General features: G+C 43.6%; 1 protein-coding gene across 1 annotated transcript in view; it reads right to left on the bottom strand.

Annotated features, from left to right (window-relative positions):
* LOC124804704 (protein groucho) overlaps positions 1-27,917 on the bottom strand; it is a 721,164-nt gene that overhangs the window by 303,393 nt on the left and 389,854 nt on the right. Inside the window, exon 2 of the mRNA XM_047264963.1 lies at positions 2,012-2,109. Within this exon, the coding sequence (XP_047120919.1) occupies positions 2,012-2,109 (98 nt within the window). The remainder of the gene's footprint in view (positions 1-2,011; positions 2,110-27,917) is intronic.

Here is a 27,917-nt window from a genome sequence, read left to right as displayed (position 1 = left end):
GGTATAGGAAAAGTTTCGCTTTCTTGAAGTGTGGGATTAGCTTCTCCTATTTGCGATTAATGGTGTGGTTGAGCTGCTTAATAGCCACTCGTTTATAGGCGAACCGTGCAATATTTTTTGGGAGATTTTCCGTTGTATAGTGTATGTGAAGAGACGTGTACACGGAAAGTCGTTTAATTATTTTTTGTTTGACGATTACAGCACGCACTAAGGGATAGTAACGTATACAGCTATGTCGTAGCGAGCTATAGTGTGATTTATAGCGTGGAAATCTTACGTAACGTCGTTGCGTTAGTACAGACGAGTATTTCGTCACACAAATTACGTCGTTGAGTGTAGGCAAGGTTTTGAAGGACGACTTATTGTAGTATTACAACAGTGCGCGACACTCTCCGACGTTACTTTTCACCTTCGTATTGCAGTGCTGTTAGAGCTTGTTCATACAGTGTATCTCCTACGAGTATCTAAAGGGTGGCGCAGGACAACTCCTCAAGATAAGTAATTTCCAAATGTGGAAATATTGTGGTAGACGTTACGTTGGCTGCGTGGGTGTTCTACGCGAATCCCAGGTGTGTTCGATAGTTTTCAAATACAGGAAACATGTTAGTCAGGGCATTGAGGAGACATTACTGCAGCGAAGAAACATGTTTAGCTGCGCAGATCCCGTTCTCTCAGCGCTCTGTAGAGGTTGCCCACAGAATCCGCTTACACTCTATAATAACCAACATAAACCCATAAACTTAATATGAACAACAGTTCTTTAGAGGAGATCTCTCGAGATATGAAACATTCCTAATCCAAAAGATCAGTTTATGCACCGTCATAGTCAAGGTAAAGAATATTACGCCACCACGAGTCGTGCGATATTTTTCGAAGCACTGCTAGTATAACTTCTCTCACAGCATATTTCAGGTCGTCACTGGTAGTGTAACGGCTTTGTGAAACGATACCCATTATGAACACCCTTGCCTGACCACGATGAAGCCCAGACGTCCCCACATGTGATAGTCACTATGGGAATACATAAATTGTAAAGGGTAAAGGGAACACCCTGTAGTAGTAGGTGCGAGTGTTGCGCCTTCGGGAAAGTGTACCTAGGAACGTATAACGTTTCCTGGTCGTAGTTTCAAACTAGTAGCCGATTCTAGAATCACATGAAGAAAGGTACACAACAAAACACCATTTTCTACAGCATTTGCTGTTGTGAGCCATGACATTGTATTTCCGGAAGCATTTCTAAATATTACCAATTCTACATATTTAAGTTCTGTGTAATACTCGTATATTAAATTTACTAAATTATATAACATATTATACGTTATATAATATGTGGAGAATATTGTTAATTATTTAGTTAAAGAGATTTACGGCGAGTAAAATTCCGTATATTTTTAAAACTAGTTACATAACTTGGGGACGGTAAAGCCATTCTTTCTCGGATGTGCACCATCTTTGTATCAAAAAACGGAAGAAACTCGTCTACGATGCAACACGTGATATTTGTAAGTGAAATGGGTTTATGCTTTGTCTTGAAAACAAATTTCTGTTCTTTGTCAATATTTTCTATTTCAATTTGTTTTTAACTTGTAATAGCATTTTTATAATACCCTATAAGACAAAAAGAAGACGCATCACGGAGGAATTACCCGAATGAAATGGAAACCGATAGGTGTGATGTACATGTACAGACAGACAAATGATTACGGTTTCAGAAAAACTGGATACTTTATTCAAGAGAAGAAGCTTCACAAACTGAGAAAGGCAATAACGCGTTGGTCCGCCTCTAGCGCTTATGCAAACAGTTATTCGGCTCGACATTGACTGATAAAGAGTTATTGGACGACCTCCTGAGGGATAATGTGCAAAATTGTGTCCAACTGCCGTGTTAGATCGTCAGCATCCTGAGCTGGTTGGAGGGCCCTGACCATAGTGCTCCAAACGCGTTCTCAGTTAGGGAAAGATCCGGCGACCTTGCTGGCAAAGGTAGGGTATGCAGTGAGGTGGTACTCACGTGTGGTACTGCGCCTGCAGGAAGTTGAACTCCTCCTTGATGCGCTCGCACGTCTCCGCCACAGTGAACTTTAGTTGGCCAGGCTGCGGCGGAGGGCCCTGCGGACACAAACAGCAGCCCTTAGTAACGCCTCCTCGCTCGCCTTATTGAATTGCAGCAGCAGCAGTAGTCGCCAGCTGACTACCAACGCAGCCTAGGTAGGGGTGTGTGTGCGAACTTGGCAAGTCACCGACGTTGATTTCCAATTCATCACCGTCATCTATACATCGATGGATGATAAAAGTCGACTCTAAAACGTCGATGTTAAATTATCAATATAAATACTGTCGTAAAAAGAACATAAAAACAGCTATTATTATTTTAAAATTCAGTAAAACAGTATCTATCACAACGGACGTTCATTTTATAATTTTTAATGCGATAGGGTCCGCAGCTGCGATAAATTTTTTGAATGATTTCTTGAAGCCTTCAGCTGCCATTTTATTTATTTTCTGTACGATTGTACAATTTCGGCCTTAGACCACTTTCAAGTATTTTGCGGATGATTTTTTGGTAGCAGATTATGTTATATGCGTCGTTGCCCCTATGAGCGTGACATGATGTCACAGGAGCAACGACACATATGATACAATCTGCTAACAAAAAATCATCCGTAAAATACTTGAAAGTGGTCTAAGGCCGAAATTGTACAATCGTACAGAAAATAAAGAAAATGGCAGCTGAAGGCTTCACGAAATCATTCAAAAGACGTTCATTTTGGTTGGCAACCAGTTTCGGTCTATAATCTAAGAGCATCTTCAAGCTGTAATCACCTTGATGGAGGCTGCTGGCGGTGGACGGAGCAGGATCCGTAACAGCAGGGGCGTAATTGTTCAGAAATCGGTTGCCAATCAAAATACAGTAAACAACTTGCGATAGAGACCGTTTTACTGAATTTTAACATTTTGTACAGATCGCAGCTTACGCTCCATTGATAGAAGGCTTTGTAAAATTTTAAACCTAATTTCACATTTACTAATCAATAATTACAGCAATAATTAACAGTGTATATCCCACAATTATATGTCTAGAGGCTGTAATACGAGAGAGGGTCAATAAGTAGTTTGGAACCTGGGACAGAGGCATCAGAGCCGCGCAGATCAGCCTGAAATTTATTTTGTTTCAACATACTCCCCTTGTTAACTTAAAACACTTATCCTATCGTCCGACAAGGCGTTAAGAGACTGCAGCATAGTCTTGTGGCAGTGTTCGCTTCTAACAAGTGATCTCTCGCGATATAACAAGTTTCTCCATTTTTATGCACATCATAACAGCATAAGTGTTCAAAAAGTAAAGTATCAACAACTCGCTGACATCGCTCGTCGCCGAATGGTTCAAATGGCTCTAAGCACTATGGAACTTAAAATCTGAGGTCATCAGTCCCCTCGACTTATAACTACTTAAACCTAACTAACCTAAGGACATCACACACATCCATGCCAGAGGCAGGATTCGAACCTGCGACTGTAGCAGCAGCGCGGTTGCGTACTGAAGCGCCTAGAACCGCTCGGTCACAGCGGCCGGTTCGTCGCCGAATACGATGTTCTGTATCATTTAGTTATCTCTGATGTTAATACATAAAAGACGCAGTTACTCGAGAACTTCAAGGTTACCAACAAGTGAAAAACTTTAATATGGGTTTACTGGTTTCCTTCATATATAAGCATTTATATTTGCGTCGAGCAAATGCAATCTTACGTATAATAAATGTATTTGCATAATGCAAAGAAACAACTTTCGGAATTAACAAAAAAGAAAAATTGCATCAATACGAGCACGAAAGCATGAACTGAATTCACAATGAAAGTATAGCCAATGTTCCTGCCTTAGTTCAATCAAAAATTTTGCTACATCAAACCCCCTCCCCCCTTCACCCCAATGGCAGCATTGGACATGTTGCAATTACACTGGTATCGTTATGATAGATGTTCACTAAACGACTTGTTCAAATGACTAAACGACTTATTCAAAGGCCTACGAAATTATTCACAGTGGTAACTCTATGCCGCTGTTCCCCGTGTTGCGCCACAGTACCGTATCACGTCGCTAGAGGCCCACTGATAAAGTGAAATGTCACACGGTGATCGATTTTCTGCATTTGACAACGCTGCATAAATCCTCAGTTGGTGGAAGTGAGTGGCAACAACGCACCATCATATGACACAGTGGTTAGCTGGTGCAGACTCTTCCAGAGCTGTCGAATAGACCTGAATGACGAAAAACAAAGTGGCTCACGCATCTCCGTGAAGCACGAAGGATCGCAAGATAAATGGGGCACCTAGTACTCGAAGACTGGGGGAAGAGAGTGGGAAAAATGTAATCGGTAATCGATCAGTTTTCAACATCTTGCAGTGCATTTTGATCTTGTCAAAGGTCGACTCCCGCTAGGATACGCGACTACCCATTCAAAAAGGGAGCAATGGAATTGTTGCGACTGTGTCACGGCGAACAAGATAATTTCTTTAGCCGCCTAATCACTGTGCTGTCTGTACCTCTATGACGTCGAAAGACAGAGGCATAACAAGCAGTGATGAACTACACTGAGATGACAAGAGTTATGGGGTACTCCTAATACCGTGTTGGATTTTCTTTTGCCCAGCGTAGTGTAGCAACTCTATGTGGCATGGACTCACCAAGTCATTGGAAGTCCCCTGCAGAAATATGAAGCCATGTTGCCTCTATAGCCGACCATAATTGGAAAAGTGTTGCCGGCGCAGGAATTTGTGCACGATCTGACCTTTCGATTACGTTCGATGGGACTCATGCAGGCCGTAAGGGTGGCCAAATCATTCGCTCGAATTCTCCAGAACTTTCTCCGAACAAATCGTGGAAAATTGTGACCTGTGACATTGCGCATTGTCATCCATAAATCAGTTGGACCAGAGGACCAGTCCATTACATGTAAACAAGGCCCACACCGTTATGGGGCCGAGCGAGGTGGCGCAATGGTCAGCACAATGGGCTCGCATTCGGGAGGACGACAGTTCAAACTCGCTTCCAGCCATCCATCTTTAGGTTTTCTGTGATTTTCCAGGCAAATGCTAGGATGGTGCTTTTGAACAAACACGGCCAGCCTCCTTCCCCATGCTTGAAACCATCCGAGCTTGTGCTCCGTCTCTAATGACCTCGATGTCGACGGGACTTTAAACTCACTTCCCTATTTACCATTATGGAGCCACCAGCAGCATCCACAGTGCCTTGCTGACAAATTGGGTCTACGGTTTCGTGGGGTCTGCGCCACAATCGAACGCTACCATCACCTCTTACCAACTAAAATTGGGACTCATCTGACAACGTCACGGTTTACCAGTCGTCTAGTATCCAACCGATACGGTCACGAGCCTAGGAGAGGCGCTGCAGACGATGTCATGCTGTTAGCAAGGACACTCGCGTCGGTCGTCCGCTGCCATAGCCTATTAACACCAAATTTCACCGCACTGTCGTAACGGATACGTTTGTCATACGTCCAGCATTGATTTCTGTGGCTCTTTCACGCAGTGCTGTTTGTCTGTTAGCACGGAAAACACAAATGCCGCTGCTCTCGGTCTTCGAGTGAAGGCTGTCGGCCACTGTGTTGTCCGTGGTCAGAGGTAATTCCTGAAATGTGGTATTCTCGGCACACTGTTGACACTGTTCATCTTGAAATATTGAATTCCCAAACGATTCCCGAAATGAACGATACGAATCAGTTCTGGCGAAATTAGCAGACAACATTCTCACCAGAAGATGATTGCATGACGTTAAGGTGATTGCGTGACCCGACGGCAGACCCAACGAGAAAAAACAACATTTGCTTGATACATTTTTTCTTTAGTTTGCTCCTAGACGAAAAGTTACTTGGAGGCGTCAAGATATGTGGAGCAGCCTGTATAGACGTAAGCGACGGCTAGAAGTTGGATAGCCGGACGTGTGCGAGGGAAACGGCTCCGGAGTGGAGCTCGCAGTACTCGGGCAGATGCCAGCGGCTGCAGGGGCGGCTGAAGAGGGGCAAGGGGAGGGGGCGGTCGCAGCCACAGGCAGAGCGGCGGACAGCTGCAGAAAGAGACAGAGGCGCAGGCGGCACACCTCGGCTCGCCGCTCGCGCGCCAGAGATCGATACCTGAAGAGCTGCGGGAGGCCGCACCGACATCCATCCACCTGCTGCGACAACCCCCCTCTGCTGCCGCCCCCACACAGGCACGCTCCGGTCTCGCCAGCACACTGCCCACCGCGGACACATCCTGCTTTCTTCCACCTCCGTTACACTCTGATTTGAACTAGCCGGCGTCTGTCGTATTACCCTTAAAGTGGCGAAATGTCTTATCCACCATGCCGATGACATACTTGTCAGTATGCACACCTTGAGAATAGTAATCAATAAAACTGCTCAATTTATTATGTACAAGACTTTTCCCCGTGGCCTCGCTAGCGAATACATTTGACACATACATTGCCCACGTTTCTCTTCCCCTTCTCTGGGTCCATCCCTCCCACCCACCCGTCTCTCTGTCCACATAATCCTCCCCCTCTATCTGTACATCTTGTCCTCCACCCCCTTTCTCCAACCGTACCTTCCTACCACCTCCTTCTGCTATATCCTCCTCGCCCTCACTCGTCCATCTCCTCCTTTCCCCTCTTCCTTTTCCACCCATTCACTACCCCTCTACACCTTCCACCTACCTCCTGTTCCCCTTCTCCCTCCCTCCTCTGTTTGTTTATCTCCTTCTCCTTCCTTTTCTCTATATACCTCAGCCTCCCCCTCTCTCTGTATCCACCTCCTCTTTGGCTCTGCGCACTATGGAATTCAACATCTGAGGTCATCAGTCCCCTAGACTTAGAACTACTTAAACCTAAGGAGATCACACACATCCATGCCCGAGGCAGGATTCGACCTTCGACCGTAGCAGAAGCACGGTTCCGGACTGGAGCGCCTAGAGCCGCTCGGCCACCGCGGCCGGCACCTCCTCTTTCTCCCTTCTCCCTGTCCATATCCTCCTGCCTGTCTCATCCTATTCCTGTCTTCCTACCCACCCCTCTCTCTGTCCATTCCATCCTGCCCGCCTTTCCCTATTCATCTCCTCCACCCCACCTCTTCTTATTCATCTCTTTCTGCTCCCCCTCACTGGCCATCCCCTCCTGCCCCCTCACCCAATCCATTTACTCCTCCCGCATCTCTTTGTCCATCTCCTTCTCCTCTGTCTCTCTTTGTTCTCACCTCCTCCCCTTTTCTCCCAATCCATTCGCTCCCAGTCCCCTTTCTTTACCTAATTCCCCCCCCCCCACCCTCTATATATGTCAATCTTCCCCAAGTTGTGCCTATCCTCATATGTAGCTCCTGCAAGGCAGTCTTCCACTACCCTATAATATTTCTTACCCTGTCATATAGGTCCTGCATAGTAGATCAGCATGAAATTTATTTTGTTTCAACATACTTCCCTTGTTAACTTAAAACACTTATCCTATCGTCCGACAAGGCGTTACGAGACTGCAGCATAGAATTCTTGTGGCAGTGTTCGCTTATAACAAGTGATCTCCCATCTCATCTTCATATATGTCCTCTTCTATTTCCGTAATATTGCCCTCAAGTACATCTCCCTTGTATGGCCCCTCTATATATTCCTTCCATTATTCTGCTTCGTTTGCTTAGGACTGGTTTTCCATCTGAGCTTATAATATTTATGCAGGTGGTTCTCTTTTCTCCAAAGACCGCTCCCCTAGTGATATATGCTTCCAAATCCTTACATTGGTCCTCTAGTAATTCCTGCTTAGCCATTTTGCACTTCCCCTCAATCCCATATTTTAGAAATTTGTATTCCCTATGGCCTGCTTCATTTACTGTATTTTTATATTTTCTTCTTTCACCAATTAAATTTAATGTCTCTTGCGTTACCCAAGGATTTCCACTAACCCTCGTCTTTTTACCTACTTGATCCTCTGCTGCCTTCCCTGTTTCATCTTTCAAGGGTATCCATTCTACTGTATTCCCCTTCTGTTCTTGTCAATGCTTCGCTAATGCCCTCTCTGAAATTCTCTGCAACCTTTGGTTCTTTTAGTTTATCCAGGTCCCATCTCCTTAAATTCTTATCTTTCTGCACTTTCTTCAGTTTTAATTTACAGTTCATAACCAATAAACTATGATCAGAGGCTACATCTGCCCCTGGAAATGTCTTACAATTTAAAATCTGGTTCCTAAATCTCTGTCCTACCATTATATAATGAATCTGAAACTTTACTGTGTTTCCAGGTCTCTTTCATGTATACAACCTTCTTTCATCATACTTAAACCAAGTGTTAGCTATGATTACATTATGAGCTGAGCAAAACTCTACCAGACGGTTTCCTCTTTCTGTACTTTCCCCCAGAGCATTTTCACCTGCTATTTTTCCTTCTCTTCCTTTTCCTATTCTCGAATTCCAGTGCCCAATGATTATTGACTTTTCGTCTCCCTTAACAATTTGGGTAATTTCTTTTATATCACATATTTCTTCAGATTCTTCATCATCGGCGGGGTTAATCGGCACGTAAACTTGTGCTAATGTCGTGCGTGTAGGTTTGGTGTCTATCTTGGCTACAATAATGCATTCACCATGCTGTTCACAGTAGCTTCACCGCGTTCCTATTATTTTTATTCATTGTTAAGCCTACTCCTGCATTACCCCTATCTGTTTTTGTATTTATTACCCTGTATTCACCTGACTAGAAGTCCTATTCCTTCTGCTACCGAACTAATTCCCACTATATCTAACTTTAACCTGTCCATTTCCCTTTTTAACTTTTCTAACCCACCTGCCCGATTAAGCGATCTGACATTCCACGCTCCAATCCGTAGAACGCCAATTTTGTTTCTCCTGATAACGACATCCTCCTGAGTAGTCCCCGCCCGGATATCCGAATGGGGTCTATTTTATCTCCGGAATATTTTACAAAGAGGATGCCATCATCATTTAACCACACGGTAGAGCTGCATGCCCACGGGAAAAATTACGGCTGTCGTTTCCCCTTGCTTTCAACCATTCGCAGCACCAGTACAGAAAGACCATTTTGGATCAAGTTACAAGGCCACATCAGTCAGCCATTCAGACTGTTGCCCCTGATATTACTGAAAAGGCTGCTGCCCCTTTTCAGGAACCACAGGCTTGTCAGGCCTCTCAACAGATACACCTCTTGTATTATCATAATTATATATATTATATATAAATATTAAATATTATCTTATTCTCACGATGCCTACGCGAGATATACAATGGTGACCGCATAATGGTCACACACACTCTTCCTAAAATACATGTTCTCTAAATTTTCCCAAAAAGAGTTTCCCGAGACGTAGATACGTCGTCTTTCTTCCAAGGATTCACAAGTACGTTCCCCGAGCATATCTCATGGTCTATACCAGGGCTTAACAACTGGCCGGTTTTGAGCGCGAGTACTCGCGTCTGCTCAGACACGTGCTCGCGAGCAGGTGCAAGGTCGCGGAGTAGGGAGGGAGGCGAGGGAGAGGAAATGCGTGCGCACGTAAGAATAGGACCGCAGCGTGCCTATTGAATTCGCGCCGACTGTGTAACGTTAAAAAGTACTACGATCAGCTCAAACAGTCACTTCGCTGCTTAAGAATCATGTCAAGTCGCCGTTGTATAACCCCAACCATGCATTCGCAGTTCAACCCCCATTGGGAGGAATTGTATCTGTTTACAGAAAAAGATGGTGTTGAAAAATGTTTAGTATGTCACAAGACGCTGAATTCTTTTAGGAAATTTAATTTGCAGCGACATTATATGTCGAACCAGGCGAAAGACTACGGAAGTGGAAAATGTGATGGACCAGATCGTGCACAGGAAGTTCTTAAATTTAAAAGGAAGCATCTGAAGAAGATCTGGACGACGAAGAAAAATCAACTGAGGCAGCTCTCAGAGTGAGCTACAAAATTGCTTTGTTTTTAGGAAAATCCCTGCGCCCCTTCACTGATGGCGATTTAATAAAAGATGTTTGGTAGTTGCAGCGGAACATTTGTGTCCATCTCAAGTTGAACAGTTTCGGATTGTGCCATTATCTGACATGACCATTATGTGTCGCATACAGGACATGGCAGATGACATCCAGAGCCAGCTTGCAAATATCTATAAAGATTTTATGGCGTATTCTCTAGCTCTGGACGAAAGTGTTGATATCACTGGAACAGCGCAGCTTTCCATATTTATTAGAGGTGTTAATAGAGCTCCTCGATGTAGTAGCCATGAAGAACACTACAACTGGAGGTGATATTTTAAGTAGTGTTGAAGAAAGTGTTGAAAATATAGGACTGTCGTGGAATTCTTTAGTTTCAGTGTCTACAGACGGTGCACCAGCGATGACAGAGAAAAAATTAGGTTTCGTTGCGCTGTTGAAGGAGAAAATGCAAAAACTGACCGTGCCGAATGAAATAAGGGGCATTTACTGTATGATCCACCAGGAAAACTTATGTGTAAAGACTATCACTCTAAAAAATGTGATGAGTGTTGTTGTTCATGCAACCAATTACATAAGGAAGCATGGGCTAAAACACAGACAATTTAAAAGCTTTCTTGAGGATGTAGAAATCCAGTATGGTAGCCTGCCTGCCTGCGAGGTCCGCTGGCTTAGTCGTGGCGAATTATGAAATCGAATTTTTGCCTATTAAATGAGATAAATATGCTCATGGAAATAAATAACATGTGTGATCCTGAATTGAAAGAGCCTTCATGGAAATGTGATCTCACGTTCTTAGCAGATTTAACTAGCCATCTGAATGCTTTGAACATTTCACTACAAGGTAAAGATCTGCTAATTACTCATTTCATAGATCGAATACGAGCTTTTAAAATGAAATTGACGCTTTGGGTGAGTCAGCTGGAAACAGGAAATCTAGCTCATTTTCCTAAATTATCATCCATGCAAGATGTTCACAAAGACTGTGAACGTTATTCACATAGTTTAGTTGCCCTTCAGGAAGAATTTGACCAACGCTTTCAAGATCTGACAGCACTAGACAGTGATTCTGATCTGTTCTCCTCTCCATATTCAGCGAATATCGAAGAGATTCGTCCTGAGCTGCAACTAGAAATTATTGACCTGCAGTGTGACAGAGAATACAGAGACAAATTTCAGAACAAGAAAAACATTTTGGAATTTTACAGACACTTCCCTCAGGATAGATTTCCTCATTTGCACAAACTGGCGGCTACAATAATATCAATGTTCGGTTCCATGTATGTTTGTGAATAACTGTTCTCTGCAATGAAATGTAACAACACGCGCCTGAGAAACGCATTGTCTGATCGAAATTTAAACTGCACGCTGCGCCTACGATGCACAAGAACAATTACTCCGAACATAGACGTAATTGTAAAGGGCAAAAAGTACAGGATAACAGAGAATCCCACACTTCAGTGACACCTTTTATTGTGTAACAGTTCACAAATTAATACGAATGTAGAGGCATACACTAAGCTAATAAAATTATGTGGCACGTGTACATTCTCCTTTATTTGTTTCATTTGTCACAGTAATAATTCGTGAGTGATATCCCTGCACGTGGCCGCGGATTTACATTGACTGGCGGCAGCTGATGTGTAACCCACGTGACTCTCCCCACTCTCCGCTCTGGTCCGGTAGTGGGGGTAGCGTGCTCGCGCTGCTCCGTGCTCGCGCCTTGCTGCTCACAGCTTGCTCCGCGAGCACGTATGTTGTGAAGCCCTGGTCTATACCGACCTGTTACGATCGCAACAGCGCGTCTCTCAATCTGTTCGGAGTCGTAGGGATGAGCGGATATCGCTGAAAGAACCGGTTTTCGGGTATACCAATTTTTTTTCATCTACAGTTCAGCCTGTTAAAACCGCTGAAAATAACTGGTTTCTGAAATAACCGATTTTCGGTGTTTTGCTGCCATTTTTTACAGTAATAAACGTAGACATCATGAAAAAAATGACAAATTCTGAAGTTTCAATATACGTAGAAAAAAAAGTGTGGTTGAATACTATGAACAACCCCCAGCATTCTCCTACTGAATATCAGTTTTTGATAGTCTGCTTAAAAATCATGTTGTAAAAGAGGAACATACCACTGTTTGGGCATTACGAATAGTCAGTGCAGTTCTCTATTCTCCGTGTTAAGTTGTCCGTTTCCAAGGGCTACAAGCATATAAGGACATATAATACAGACACATGCAGCAGATCAGCCACTTTCCATTTTTATTATAAATTATGAATGAATTGTTAAGTTCTGAATTTATTACTGTTGCCATATTTCCTTTCTCTTTTATTACCCTCACAAAAATGGCAGAGAAATAATAAGCTTATGTATAAAATTTACAGAGTTTTTTCCTCTAATCATTTCAAATGAAAAATCCATTTTGCAGTAAAATATATTTATTCAATTTTAATAGGAATTTGAATACAACTGATTTTTTATGTAGCGGGTTTTTCTCTAATTACTTCGAATGAAAAACCCGTTTTGTAGTCAAATGTTTTTACTCACTTTTTAACAGGAATGTCAACACAACTGATTTTTTATTTACGAACATAAAAACGCCCTTTCAAAAAATGCGAACTGTAACTTTTAACAGGAACATGAAACAGTTGAAATTTAAATAATGAATCACTGCTTTTGGGTAGTAAATGATGCTGAAAGCAAAGCTATTTCATCTATTTCATTCGGAGACAACAGGCTCCGCTAGACCATCCTTCTTGGCTACTTCCTCATCAAGTGATGACCAAAGAGGGTTTGCAGTTGTCCTAGGCTCCTGCTTTTGAAGCAGAGGCGAAAGTTTGCCGGTTTCGCCCAAGTAGACGTTTATCTCTTATGTCACATTTGCAACAGCTTTGCTGGCAATGAGGGAGACCAAGTACATTTTTTTACACCGTAGATTTGACAGTGAAGAATTGCTATCAGAACTATAATAATTTTGCCCTTATTTCTTTTAAGGTTCCACAGAAGCTGTCGAGACAGGACTTTGTCTGAACTATGTTTAGGATTGAGATGAATTTTCGGGCGTGGTTACTAAGGGAATAACACGATTTCTGGTAATGTACTCGCTTCCAGAATTCTCCTGTGTGACCTTGCCTGAAGGCATTAAAACAGCGTATATTTCTGACAATTCAACATCTGTATCAGACTGTGTTTTTTTTTTTGTTTTTTTTTCGGAGGGATTGGGTAGCAGTAGACCAGTTGATGGCGACAGTTTCAAAAATATTTCAACATAACTTAGGTGATATTTCACCTTGTTTGTGCTTACTTATCCAAAAGCATTACGTTTCCCTCTGCTTTGTCCTCCCGTTCGTCCCCCACCCTGAGATCCCACACAAATACATTACTCTGCTTTGCAAATATCACGATTGATTTTACTGCGCTTATTACGCTTTTTAAAATTTCATTATTAATGTCCTCCAGACCATCTCCTACTATTAATTGTAGAAGAACGGCAACACAACAAATTGACTTTCCTTCACTCAACAACTTTCTTACTCCTATCTTGTTGTTCCCACAATCTGTGCAGACACCAATTATTTTTGAGTTCGCCTGACGGCAACAGGTACATTATTGGCTCACAAATGAGAAACCAGTCCACACTGAACATGCACGCGCATCGTTTGATAAGTCACGACACATGGCAGTGGGAACATCAATGTCAGCAATGGTGTGCCAATTCTTATGTCATATGTCCGTTAATCGTTTCCAACTGCCAGCAGCATTGTTATTAAAATACCACTGATCGCTTTTCCCATTTTCTATAATAACAAAGCAACTGAACTTTTACGAGCAAACATTGCTCGTTTTTTAAAAAAAATGTGATGAATTGAGACACCGGTTCTTTTTATCCGGTTAGTAGCAAAAAATAAAAAAAATAAAACATCTGTTTTAACAGAGACCAAACAAATACCTATACATACCAGTTATTCAGAATTAAAATACTGATATCGGTTTCAGCCGTTCGGTTTTTCCCATGGCCAGTCTGTTGTTGAGCCTACTTGAGAAGACTCCTAACACTGCGACATTGCTCTAGAACTGCCGACACTTCAGAAAGTACGGTCGTTCACATCCCCGTCCGCCCATTCGGATTTGTGTTTCCAGCGGTTTCCCCAGATTGCCGAAGGCAAATGCCGGTGTGGTTCCACTGAAAAGTACACGGCCAATTTGCTTCCCCAGCCTTCCTTACTGTCGGTATTACACTATCAAACTTTCTTTGACAAAATTCATTCGTCGAAAAAAATTTAGTAGTGTAATAAGGAACTTAGTCAAAGTTTGGACTAGGCCAAATCTAGCCCCTCGCCTTAGGTGTGCCAAAGAATGCTTTCGGAGAAAGTAACTGCTTGGAGCGTTAGCATCCTTGCAGCTGCCGGACATCTAATGTTTATCAACATGGCTTCGAAATTTCCATGGTGCGTCGCATCTACATCGAAATTGATAGAAATGTGCGAGGCAGATGTAGCATGTATAACTTACGGCATCCCCAATACAAAAATACGAGAGTCATTCCGTAATTATATAGACAAAGTGGTTTGAAGAAAATACGTTCATTTTTACAAAACAATATTTTTTTCTACTTCTCAACATAATCCGCTTGAATATTTATGCAGTTGTTCCAACGGGCTACAAGCTTTTTTCTTCCAGCTGCAAAGAACTCTTTATCTTGATGTTTGAACCAATTGCCCACAAACTTTTTCACGTCCTCGTTGTCCTGGAACCATTCCCCATGTAATGCCACTGTCAGTGCACCAAACAAATGGAAATCACTAGGTGATAAATCAGGACTGTAAGAGAGATGAGACAGTACTTCCCAGCCAATTTTGTCGATGGTTTCAAGGATTAGTTGAGCAATATGAGGTCGTGCGTTGTCTTGCTGGAGAATCACACTTCCCCTCTGAGATCCACGACGTCTCTCTCTCATGGCTGCCTTCACCTTGTTCAAAAGCAAATCCGAGTAGTACTGGCTGTTCATTGTACACTGCTCTTCGAGATAATCACAAAAAACTGGACCTTCAGCATCCCAAAACACCGTCAACATGACTTTTCCTGCTGATGCTTGGGTTTTGAATTTTTTATTGACAGGTGAATTGGTGTGCTTCCACTCCATGCTGCGTCTTTTTGATTCTGGCTCATAATAGTAAACCAAAGTTAAAATTTCGTTGAGGAGGTGCTCACCTTCTCTTTCACAGCGTCCCTTTAGCTCTGCGCACACTCTCAACCTTGTCTCCTTGTGTAGGCACGTCAACTCCTTTGGGACCCATCTTGCACATGTTTTGTAGTACTTCAGCTTGTTACAGATAATGTTATCAACTGTAACAGTACTAACTTGAACCTTATCAACTATCATTTCCACAGTCACACGGCGATCGGCACGAATAATGGCATCAATTCGACTTTAAAGTGATGGAGTTGAAACTGCAACTGGTCGTCCAGAACGCGTTCGTCAGTCACTGAGTCGCTTCCATTTTTGAACTGCTCTACCCACTTGTAAGAATTTGTACAATTATACAACCTTCAGCATAAACTTTAGAGATTCTACAGTATATAATCACTGGTTTCTAGTCTTCAGCAAGTAAAAAACGAATAACAGAACGTTGTTCAACTAATGTGGACGTTTCAAGCGGACTCGCCATCGTGAAATGTGTTCTGGAGTTATAAACAAAACAATGTTGATACATCAGCAGATCAGGGCTCGTCCCAGTGATGCCAACTTAATGCCATAAAAGTACCAAATGTACCCTACTAACAGTTTTTCCCCCGAACAATTTGTCTCCTTAATTACTGAATGACCCTCGTAGAATATGAATAAGCGAGAGCGGTATAAAAAAAAGGAAAGAAATTAAGGAGGCCATTAGCTGTGAAGTAGGATCAAGATGCATCCCACAGGATATAAAGAAGAAAACCTACTAAAACTTTTGTAGAAATAAAAATGTTTATTGATGGCTATAGTACGTACTAAACAGTTATTTGCCTTTAAATGTTTCTCCTTTAATGCTTTATAAATGGCTTCATGCGTTTCTGGTATTATTTTCGTCAATGCACATTGTGGTATTCGAGTGCTGAAATAGAGCAGCTTTCCCCTCTTGTAAAAAATAGTAGTGTTTCGTTAGGTCTGCCTTCTGCGGCTATAGCATTTCCGAAGTGAGTATTCTGCTTAGTAATATGAGGAGCTACGTTTTTGAGCACATACTGAAATGTACTCTCGTCCATTTCACACAACCTTACGTTCTCGACTAGCAGCTCCCTTAACAGATTTTGCTGGTCTCGCCGTGAAAATCCACGGCCTCACCCAAGTACGAAGGGCAGTCAATGAAAATCGAACACCGGCCACAATAGAACCATGGGTTGGTTCCATTCAAAAGTAATCACCACGCGCGTTAAGATATTTATCCCACTGGGAGACGAGACGATCAATTCCCTTTTCGTAGAACGCAGTCGGCCGCTGACGTGACCAGAACCCCGCCCACTTTCGCATTTTCTCGCCAGACTGAGATCGATGTCCACACATGTCTTTCTCCAGGTCACCAAAATTGTTAAAATCACACGGTGAAAGATCTGGGTTGTATGGAGGATGTTGCAGTGTTCCTCAAACAAATCGCTGCGTTATCTTGCAAAAGGAAGATTCCGTCCGACGGCATTCCTGGGCTGACTTTATGGCGCGTCGTAGTTTCCGCAAAGTGTCTTCATAACGCTCTCGACGAACTCGACGAGTAGAGGAAGCGTCCTGTTGAGCGGATAACGCCTACCCCTACATTGGCAATCGGACGAAGGCCACGCTTCAACGATTTAGTTGGGAAATAATGCTACGTACTCCGTACACCCCAGATCTTTCACCATATGATTTTCACATCTTTGGCGACATGAAGAGAGACATGCACGGACGTCGATTTCAGGTGGACGAGGAGTGGGTGGGGTTGTGGACCTGTCAGTGGCCGACCGCGTGAGTGTGGAACCAATCCATTTGAATGTAACCAATCCATTGTCCCGTTGTAGCGCGTGTTCATTATATTCAGCCGCTCTTCCTTCCAAAACCTTTGGCATCACTGAGAGACTTAGAAGATATCGGTACAGTAAGTGGGTCCAAATGGAAATAGGTTGCAAAGTTATTTGGAGATGAAGAGGCTTGCACAGAATAGAGTAGCATGGAGAGCTGTATCAAACATGTCTTGCTGTATCAAACATGTCTTCGGACTGAAGTCCACAACAATAATAAAGCAAAACCATTAGGTATTACATTAAGCAGGAACACTGATAATTTACCGAACGTTCCGATGGACCGTCTGCCGTGGGACAAAGCTCAAACTGGCAGCGTTGCAATGTATTCTCCTTGTCCCTCTCTGCGCACTACGCGTTACCCGTCCCTTCTAGTTTAAACTCCAATGTAAATCCTTGCGTTTCTCGTCCACCCACTTCTGATCTGGAAATTTCCACTTCGTGTCAATCTCAATTTTTAGACGCTTCATTTTATGCATTATTATACACTGTTGGAAAAAAATAGTACACCTGGAAAGACGACGACGATTTTGATCCGATGATGGCTTATGCTACCTGGAGGATAAGGGGTGTACTGATAATGGTCTCGACGTCGTTGGCCAATGGATAGCGTAGTGGCATAGCTTCCAGAGCGCCATCTGTGTCTATCCTTTAATAGGGAATGCTCTCAGCCAAAAGGCTCAGTGTGGTGAAAACTTGGGAATCAGGCAGGCAACCATGCGGCGGTGACGCAGTCGAGCATCCTCCAACCAACTGAGCGAGTTTGAAATGGGTCAAATTGTGGCCTTCCGAGTGGCGGAATGGTCCTTTCGGAGTACTGCCACACAAGCTGCACGTTCTGCGACAGTTGTGCAACGATACTGCTGTCAGTGGTCACGTGAACATTCTCACACCCGTAAACGAGGTTATGTTCGTCCACGTATCACAGACGCCTGCGAGGATCGTCGTATTGTATGGACAGCAGTGCCATATGATACAGTTATCACAGCACAACTAACAGAGCTTGTGAGCCCAGATGTGTCAACACGAACTGTTCGAACCGGTTACTAGCAGTGGGGCTATGGGCACGCACAACTCCTGCCCGTCTTCCACTTACGCCACAGCATCACTTTGCAAGATGGAATGACGCGCCGAGGGTTCCAGCGATGAAAGCAGATTCAGCCTGCACGCAGGTGATGGTCGTTTACGCATACGACGTAGATCTGGTGAGCACTGTCTCGCAGAGTGAATTCGTTCAATACACAGTGGTCAGGGGTGGATAGCCTACAACTCTCGTTCACCTTTGATGCTGGGGGGCGGGGGGGGGGGGGGCGGTAACCAGTGCTTGGTACGCGCAGAATGTCGTTAGATCCGTTCTTTTGCCGTTCTTGCAACAAGAAGGTGATGTGTTGTTCCAACACGATAATGCTCTTCCACACACTGTTCATCAAACTCAAAGTGCTCTGCAAGATCGGCTGCAACTTCTCTGGCCAGCATGCCATCCACACTGTGTGCTATCAAGCACGTGTGTGATATGATGGGACGAGAAGTGACTCGTGCGACTCGTCAACCAACAACTCTTACGTGGAGGCTGCACCACCTACTAATATGGGTGTTTCAGCATCAGTCTATACCTGGTACCTCAGAACTGCTCGTGTTATTGGTCTGTATATGTAATCATTTCATGTACTCCATATGCATTATTGCAACAATAAATCTTGAGTGAATTGGAAACCACTAAAATGGTGTTCTAATTCTCTTTTTCAGCAGTGTATTTTTCTCCTTTAGTCAGTTACACACAGTATCTCTACATACAACATTCACAGTGGATACGAAACACGCTAACACATGTTTATAGTCTGTTGATAGATAGTTTCGCACGGTCAAGCGGATATGGCGTAGAGAGCGGCGCGGGTGAGAGGCGCAAAGTTGGCTGGACGTGGGTGGGATGGCGTTGGTGGCGGAGCAGGGGGGGGGGGGGGGTCAGGCGTCGGCATAGCCTGTCGCCTCGAGTTGTTACGCTACACGAATGCGCGCCACTCTCTCTCGATAAATAAACAAACACGCAGGCGACAATTATTCAAATGATGGCTGCGACTCTGCTTACACGTCATCGATTTACACTTGTAATAACAAAGTAAAGGTTCGCGTCAACAAAACAAACGCTATTTTTAATTTCGAATTGAAAATTAAAATTCCTCTGACAACAGAAACACAATCTAACATCGGGTGACGAACTCACTCGTTCAATGCAGAAGTGGTAAGGATTTATTTACTGCAGCGAATGGAAACAATGTGTACCAGCGAACAAACCGAATCCATCACGGAAGCGATACGTCGGGAACACGTCACATGTTAGAGATTCGCCTCTCATTAAGCATCTCGCCATGGACAAAAAATAATTGCTTTTATGTTAAAAATATTAGAATAAAAATATTTTCACTGTGCTCACAAACGTTCTCATATTACTGATAAAATATACATTCATCCAGAATTTCTGAACAGCTCTATGTTAAAATATAACATTATATCACGCAGTGCTTACTCACGAAAATACGCACAAGAGCAGCAGGAGGGGAGGGGGGAGGGAAAAGAGAGAGAGAGAGAGAGAGAGCCATCGCTAAACTGATAGTTAATAACGTTGCGCTGGAGAAAACTGGTCAATTCCGTGAGAAAGATATTATTTATTCTTGAATCACATATCGTTATAAAAATTAATGTTAGGAGTGTATTCTCTGTTCTTACGACTCTTCTTTTCGTCATATTTTTGGCTTTATGTTAAGAAACTGGCTCCTCCTTGTAAACAAATATTACATTTGATTTTCTTCAGTACTCTCGGTTATAACTGTTCCGGTAAAAGGGCTCCCTTCAAGTGCCGAACTGAAACTTCACTGTTATCCAACTACAATCAGAAATCGTCGGGGAACAGTGCATCATTCTCCTTGACACTTAACATTCTAACATAATTATTATGTTCTTCTATCATAAAGTAACTAAATCAAGCGGAAGATTTTGTTTAAAAGGCAGCAGAAAATCGCCGGTGCTGGACATCACCTAGCGAATTTCGGTCCCTTTACCGTATACAAAAACAGTACATTGCCCATAACAGCCGATCACCAACAGCATGCATTTTATCTTAAACTATACGTCTGAATATGATTCAGGGCTGTACTTCGCCGATTTTACATTTGCTGACGCTATTGAAAGGCATTACGCACATCCATATATTGTTTGGAATTTTTTCAGCAACACTGAGAACATTGTTGCAACCCGAAAAAACTGTTGGGTGCAGTGACACGTCATGCTGTAAAATGTAAAAAAATAAATGAATGACAATAGTTCGAAAATACAGTAGCAGTCCTATCAAGGACGTTGTAATTCCTAAAAACCGCAGGTATGCCATTTTTCTTTACAGTCTAATATCGATGTAAGCCGCTGTGCTACACCCCAAAATATTATTGAGGTTGATACTTACGTCCTCATTAGTGTGAAGTATGGTTTAATGAGATCTCGCGTTATTCTCTAAGGACCTACTGAAACTTACACAAAGCCGATAGTCATGGGCAACCTCCTAGCATCGTGTCGGACCTCTTTTAGCCCGGCGTAGTGCAGCAACTGGACGTGGCATGTACTCAACAAGTCGGTGTAAGCCTCCCACAGAAATATTGAACCGTAGTGCCTCCACAGCAATCCGCAACTGTGAAAGTATTGCTAGTGCAGGATTTTTTGCCCGAAGTGACCTCTCAATTAAGTTCCATAAATGTTCCATGGGATTCATGTCGGAAACTCTGAATGGCCAAATTATTCACTCGAGTCGTCCAGAATTTTCTTCAAACCAATAACGAACAACTGTGGCCCGTTTGGGAACAAGAAGTCCACGACTGGCTGCAAATGCTCCCAGCCAGCCGAAAAATTTCCACTCAATGATCGGCTCAGTTCGACCACAGGACCCAGTCCATGCCATGCCAATACAGCCCACACCATTATGGAGCCACAACCAGCTTGCGCAGTGCTTGTTGACAAACTGGGTTCAGGGCTTCGTGGGGTCTGCGCCACACTCGAACCCTACAATCAGCTCTTACCAACTGAAATCGGAACTCACCGAATCAGGCCACGGTTTTCCAGTAGTCTAGGATCCAGCCGATATGGTCACGAGCCCAGGAGAGGCACTGCAGGCTATTTCATGCTGTTAGCAAAAGCACTTGTGTCGGTCGTCTGCTGCCATAGCCCATTTACGCCAAATTTCACCGCACATGTCCCATATTGATTTCTGCCGTTATTTCACGCAGTGTTGCTTGTCTTTTAGCACTGACAACCCTACGCAAACGCCGCTGCCCTCGGTCAGTAGAAAAGCCGTTATCCGTGATGACAGCTAATGCCTGAAATGTGGCGCCCGCATCTCGTAGTCGTGCGATAGCGTTCTCGCTTCCCACGCCCGGGTTCCCGGGTTCGATTCCCGGCGGGGTCAGGTATTTTCTCTGCCTCGTGATGGCTGGGAGTTGTGTGATGTCCTTAGGTTAGTTAGGCTTAAGTAGTTCTAAGTTCTAGGGAACTGATGACCATAGCAGTTAAGTCCTATAGCGCTCAGAGCCATTTGAACCATTTGAACCTGAAATGTGGTATTCTCGGCACACTCTTGACACTGTGGATCTCGGAATATTGAATTCCCTAGGTCTAATGATTTGCGAAATACAATGTCCCCTGCGTCTAACTCCAAATGGCCTTCCGCGTTCAGTCTGTTAATTCCCATCATGCGGCCATAATCACGTCGGAAACCTTTTCACATGAATTACTTGAGTACCAATGACAGCTCAGCCAGTGCACTACCCTTTTATAAATTTTATACGCGATATTACAGCCATATGCATACATGAGTATCAATATCCCATGACGTTTGTCGCCTCATTGTTGAACGTCCGCCGTTTACGATATGAAACAGTTTTGGCGAGATTAGCAGACAACATTCTCACCTGAAGACGGTGGCCAAGTAGATCGCGAAAATAACATGTCCTATATAGCTTACGTGATACTACCGCCATCTCTATATGTGCACATCGCCATCCCATGACTTTAGTCACCTCAGTGTATCCCGCAAGTGCTTTTCTTTCACTGAAAGGCTGCTATCCTCGTTCCATCTAATCAGTTATGGGCTTCGGTTTATGAATAGTGCCAATATCATGTTTTTTTACCGTGTTGCAGGAAATCGTTCCAAACTGCCTGACAGTTTCGTGAAGTCAAGAGATGATAAAATAAAGTTAGTAGGCCTGTCCAACACGTGAAAAGACGAAAAATGTCAGTTGCATTCGCAAATTTTACATGAGTATTCAGTACACTTCGTAAATTTTGGGCACACACATAGCAGAACACCAAAACACAGAAGGTGATTGGATCACATGCGATGTGTTTTCGACTAACGCAGTCCGCATCGAAAACCCGTTTGGCTGCTTCTTTTCCAAACAGTGCAGTCGACGAACGGGAAGATTCTTTTTTTTTTTTTTTTTTTTTTCAGGTAGTGCACCACGGTTCACAAATGATTCATGAAAGACGTCATCTAACCGCCAAAGGTTAACACATGAATAATGTTTTATTTAGCTCTTGCTTGTTTCAGTCATCATCAGGTCGACATAGCATCGAAAGGTAGTTCACTGACATGAGACATAAAAGCGAGATATGCGAGCCCATTGTAAATTGAGTATCATGACGCTAGAAATGTACAGTTCATTGACATCACATGTACGAACACGTTATGATTCAGTACCCCGAACGAGGTCATAATTTTATCGTTCCCTGTCGCTCGTATTTTACCACAGCGCTTTACTGAACGAACTGCCACCACAATTTTGCCTGAAAAAATATCGTATGAATTGAATGAATCGGGTAGAATCATTAATGACACATGATTTTGCTACACCCAACTCACGCCGTAGGTCCTTTTCGACTGTAGAAGATAGCGGACATTACTGGTGTATAACATTCACTCCAGCAACTAAATTAACTATTAGGTTGAAATTCGAACGATGGGTTTATTCCAAGTTTATTAAGAAATGTTTCCGAAAGATTTTTTTGGTGCGACGTTCCAGCTGTTTTTGTCACACCTCATACATATTTTTTTTTTCTTGTAATATTACGTCCACGGCAGCCGTGTTACGTTATCTCAAAAGTGATAGTTTATTCCGTCGAAGTGCGAGGTCCGCTCAAAAACCACGTTGTGCCAGACCGCGACGTGAATCCGTTCGCCGCTCTCCGAAGACAATGTACTCACAGCTGGCGCATCTGAACACACGCCATGCATCGCCTGATATGCAAGACCTCGCGCTTCCTCTTTCAGGCAGCTGCCACACGACAAGCCTACAAATTCGGAATCTGCAACGTAGGGTATGGCTTACCCATGATGTGCGCTTGTGTAGATTTGGCATGGGCTGTGGGTCGGTTTACCTATAGACAACCGGCGTCGGCTTTGCTACTTACGTGATGATGAAGTATCAGGTTGGTGCAGCTGTTTTTGTCACATCTCCTTCACATCTTTTCTTGGTAATATTACGGCTACTGTAGCCATGTTACGCTGTCTCACAAGTGATGGTTCATTCTGTAGAAGTGTGAGGATCGCACAAAAAACACTTTGTGCCAGATCGCGTCACGAATCCGTTCGTCGCTCTCCGAAGGCAATGTACTCACAGCGCAGCGTTTTCCGATAAGCTTAATAAACACAACAGACAGACATGACAGAGGTATCAAATCCTCCACTATTTACAACCGTCTGAAAAGGCTGCGTAACTTTTAAATTCCGTGACAGTAGGACTCACGTGTTTTTCAGGCGAATAACACGTCGTCGAGCCATGATCGAAGCGGATTTTCATCCGGAGAGGAAGTTCCTTGAAGGTTGTTCGCTAGAACAACGCAGTGGCCGACGGCCTTCTCTTAACGACCGATAGCAGCGGCGTTTGCGTAGTCAGTGCTCACAGAGAAGCAACACTGCGTGAAATAACCGCTGAAATCAATGTGGGACGTACGACGAACGTATCCGTTAGGGCAGTGTGACGAAATTTGGAGCCAACAGGCTATGGCAGCAGATGACCGACGCGTGTGCCTTTGCTAACAGCACGAAATCGCCTACAGCGACTCTCCTGGGTTCTTGACCATATCGTTTGGACCCTAGACGACTGGAAAGCCGTAGCTTGGTCAGATGAGTGTCGATTTCAGTTGGTAAGAGCTGGCGATAAGATTCCACTGTGGCGCACACCCTACGAAGGCATGGACCAAGTTGTCAACAAAGCACTGTGCAAGCTGTTAGTGGCTGCATACTCTTTAGGCTGTAGTTACATGGTATGGACTGGGTCCTCTGGTCCAGCTGAACCGTTCATTGACTGGAAATGGTTATGTTCGGCTTCTTGGAGATCATTTGCAGCCATTCATTGAATTGATGTTTCCAAACATAGCTGGAATTTTTATGGATGACAATGCGCCTTGTCAGTGGGCCACAAATGTTTGAACAGATCATTCTGGAAAATTCGACTGAATGATCTGGCCACCCAGATCGCCCAACATGAATCCAAACAAACACTTATAGAACATAAAGGAGAGGTCAGCTCGTGTACAAAATCCTGCAACGGCAACATTTTCCCAACTATGGACGGCTATAGAGACAGCATGGCTCAGTATTAATGCAGGGGACTTCCAACGACATGTAGCGTCCATGCCACTTCGAGGTGGTGCTCTACTCTGGGCAAAAGGAGGTCCGAAACGATATTAGGAGATATCCCATGACTTCAGTCATCCCATTGTACTGCCTCCGCAACTTGCATCCATGGCGCAATGCATGTTTGGAGTAGCCGTTCAATTGGACGGCGGAGTATCCGGACACGACCATCGAACTGGTATGCGAAGGAAAATGATTCATCTAACCACACAAAACTGTCTGTACGACCTCCTGTGCACTGCAGCCGCAACTGACGAAGTCGGATCAACATAGGCACTTCTGCCATGGACTCTTATGTTCATCAATGTGCGCTGTATCATGTACTCCGTAATACTACTTGTGCCTGAACCAGCATCGTACTCTGTCGTCAGATCTGTCACAGATCGCTGCCTGCCCTACTTTACAGAGCAGGTAGGCTACCGTCCTAAAAGCTCTGTGATGAGGCGGGAGCGTCCAACATCTCGTCTTTCACCGTTCTTCAACCACTTTAGGCACTCACGACAGCGGAACCCGAAGAGCCGATGAGCTTCGCAGTTTGCGAGATTTTCCTTCCCAGGGGCTGGGCCATAAAAACGTGCCCTTTCTTTGAAGTCTCTAATGTCAGTGGATTTCCCCTTTTGCGGGCCATATCGTTACTACGCGTCTCTCTCTGCTCCGCTTACATACTTAGCGCGTCCCGTTCCCGTTCGCTACCAGGCGTCATTCATTCTAAGGGTAGGAGACGGTAATAATGTTCTAGCTGAATAGTGTCAATCACGTCGCTTCTTGCTACGCTAGAATCTCTTATATGTTGTAAAGAGCACTATTAATTACACAGTTTCTTCTGCTAGACTGTCATCTAAACATTAATAATTCACGAATACATGGCGACCACACACACACACACACACACACACACACACACACGCACGCACTGAAGGCATGTGTCCCCAAAAATTTCACAATTTGTAGTAGCATACAGGCGTTCCCTGCAGAATCCTGTTGTCAATATAAACAAGTCACTGGCGCAAAAAAAAACCTGGGAGTGAAAAACGTAATTATTATAACTACACTGAAAATGTTACGCACAGTCAATTAAATGAGCTGGCTTGAAAAACAAAACTGTTCCCCCGGGAGAGCCGCGAGCTTGTGTTTCTGTTCCCTAATTAATTGCCAGTACCTGGTGTGAAAAAAAAGAATTATTTATAATGACCGCTACCTACTGTAGCGAAGCGCGTATCCTAACTCATTTTCAAGACAATCTCTCTTATTATCACTAACGGCATGGAGAACAGACTATGTTATTTATCTGAGTGTAAAATTTCTCGACAATCAAAAAGGAATTAATTTCGCTACAACTGGTCGCCCTCTGATAACGGTACACATTACAATATGTGAGCAGTACTTGTGTAAGCCGGTAACGTGACTGCTACTATATTTTAGGGAAGGGTCAATATATCTAAACAAGGCATTTAAAAAGTCTGTATGTTGTTGTGATCATAAATGCGAAGACCGGTGCGATGCAAGTCTCCTCGCTAGAATAATCTGTTAAAGTAAGTCTCTGAAAGCCCACGAAACTACTGAACTATATTCATTTGAATGCCAAATGGAACTACAAGGTGCGACAATAAAGTAATGAGACTGATTTTCTTTGCAAGATGTGGCAACCCCGCAGGCTTGTGTAGGCATAATATCTTTGACCTTGGTCTATAAACTGCTTCTAGTCCAAGCAGCACATAGATGCAACTGCTCAGTCGTGAGTTGTGCTGTTATAAGTTAACATGTGTTTGTGTCTCTCGTCACGGAAATGGAACCGCATAATATTGCGCAACGATATGCCACTTTTTTTGCGTTAAATTGGGTGAAAATGCGACGCCAACTTACGGTAAGCTTCAGAAGGCTTTTGGAGAGGAGGTTATGTCAAGAGTGCAAGTTTTTCGTTGGCATAAAATGTTTAGTGAAGGCAGAACGAATGTTGAAGATGAAGACCACAGTGAACGATCATCAACCTCACGGACGGATGTCAACTTGGCCACGATGTGTGAACTCTTACGATCTGATCGAAAATTATCCGTGAAAATGATTTCAGAAGAACTGAACATCAATCGAGAAACGGTTCGTCTAATAATAACTGAAGATCTTGGTATGATAAAGATTTGTGCGTAATTGGTTTCTGCATCACGATAATGCGCCATTCCATACTGCTCTGTCAGTGCAGCAATTTTAATCTCAAAACAAATTTCAGTACTGCCACAGCCACCGTATTCACCAGATGTCGCTCCGTGCGACTTTTTTCTATTTCCAAGACTCAAAACGGCGGTCAAGGGACACAATTTTCAAACAACACAAGATGTCCTAAAAGCTGTGACGAGGGTCCGGGAGGAAACAGAAGAGAATAATGAAAATTTGTACGAAGGCTGGGATTTGGCACAGTGGCTTTGAACAGATGCACGGACTACACTAGCACGCCTCCCTCCTCAATTCATTTGGTATTCTCCCTGATGTCGAACAGCATTGCAGAGGCTCTGGAACTGTATTGCAGTAGCATCTCAGCATCGACGGAAGCAGAGGATCATGCCTGAAACCCAGGCATACGACTTTAATCAAATTAAACTACACTGACGGATCAAATCGCTACACCAAGAAATAATAAATGTAGAATAATGAAATATCAGGTAAAAATCAAACAGTGGAAACTCCAAGTAGGAATATCAACAATGTAGGAAAGACAGGTAGCATATTTAAAGGATTAACATTGTAAGACCACAGGTTAATTTAAGTGAGAGATAAGCCATTTCTACTTTGAAATGCTGGTACAATAATAACCGGTGTAACCGCCATATTGTTGAATGCAAGCATGTAAACGTGCATTCATTCTGTTGTTCAGGTGCTGGATGTCAGTTTGTTGGATGGAGTTCCATGCTTGTTGCACTTCGTCAGCCAATAGAGAGATGGTTAATGCTGTTTGTGAATGAGGCTGGAGTTGTCCGGTGATGTCCCATATGTGCTCAGTTGGAGACAGATCTTGTCATGGAACAGGCCAAAGCAACAAGTAACGCTCTCTAGAGCATGTTGGGTAACAATGACGGTCTGTGGGCGAGCCTTATTCTGTTGGAACGCTTTTCATGAATGGCAGCATAACAGGTCGAATCACCAGATTGTCGTGCAAATTTGCAGTCAGAGTGCGTGGGATAACCACGAGAATGCTCCTGCTGTCATTCGAAATCGCACACCAGACCATAGCTCCAAGTGCAGGTCCAATGT

Source organism: Schistocerca piceifrons, chromosome 7, assembly GCF_021461385.2.
Source record: "Schistocerca piceifrons isolate TAMUIC-IGC-003096 chromosome 7, iqSchPice1.1, whole genome shotgun sequence".
In the NCBI taxonomy this organism is placed as follows: Eukaryota; Metazoa; Arthropoda; class Insecta; order Orthoptera; family Acrididae; genus Schistocerca; species Schistocerca piceifrons.
The sequence above is the reverse complement of the archived record's forward strand: the minus strand, read 5'-3'. Positions and strand labels throughout refer to the sequence as shown.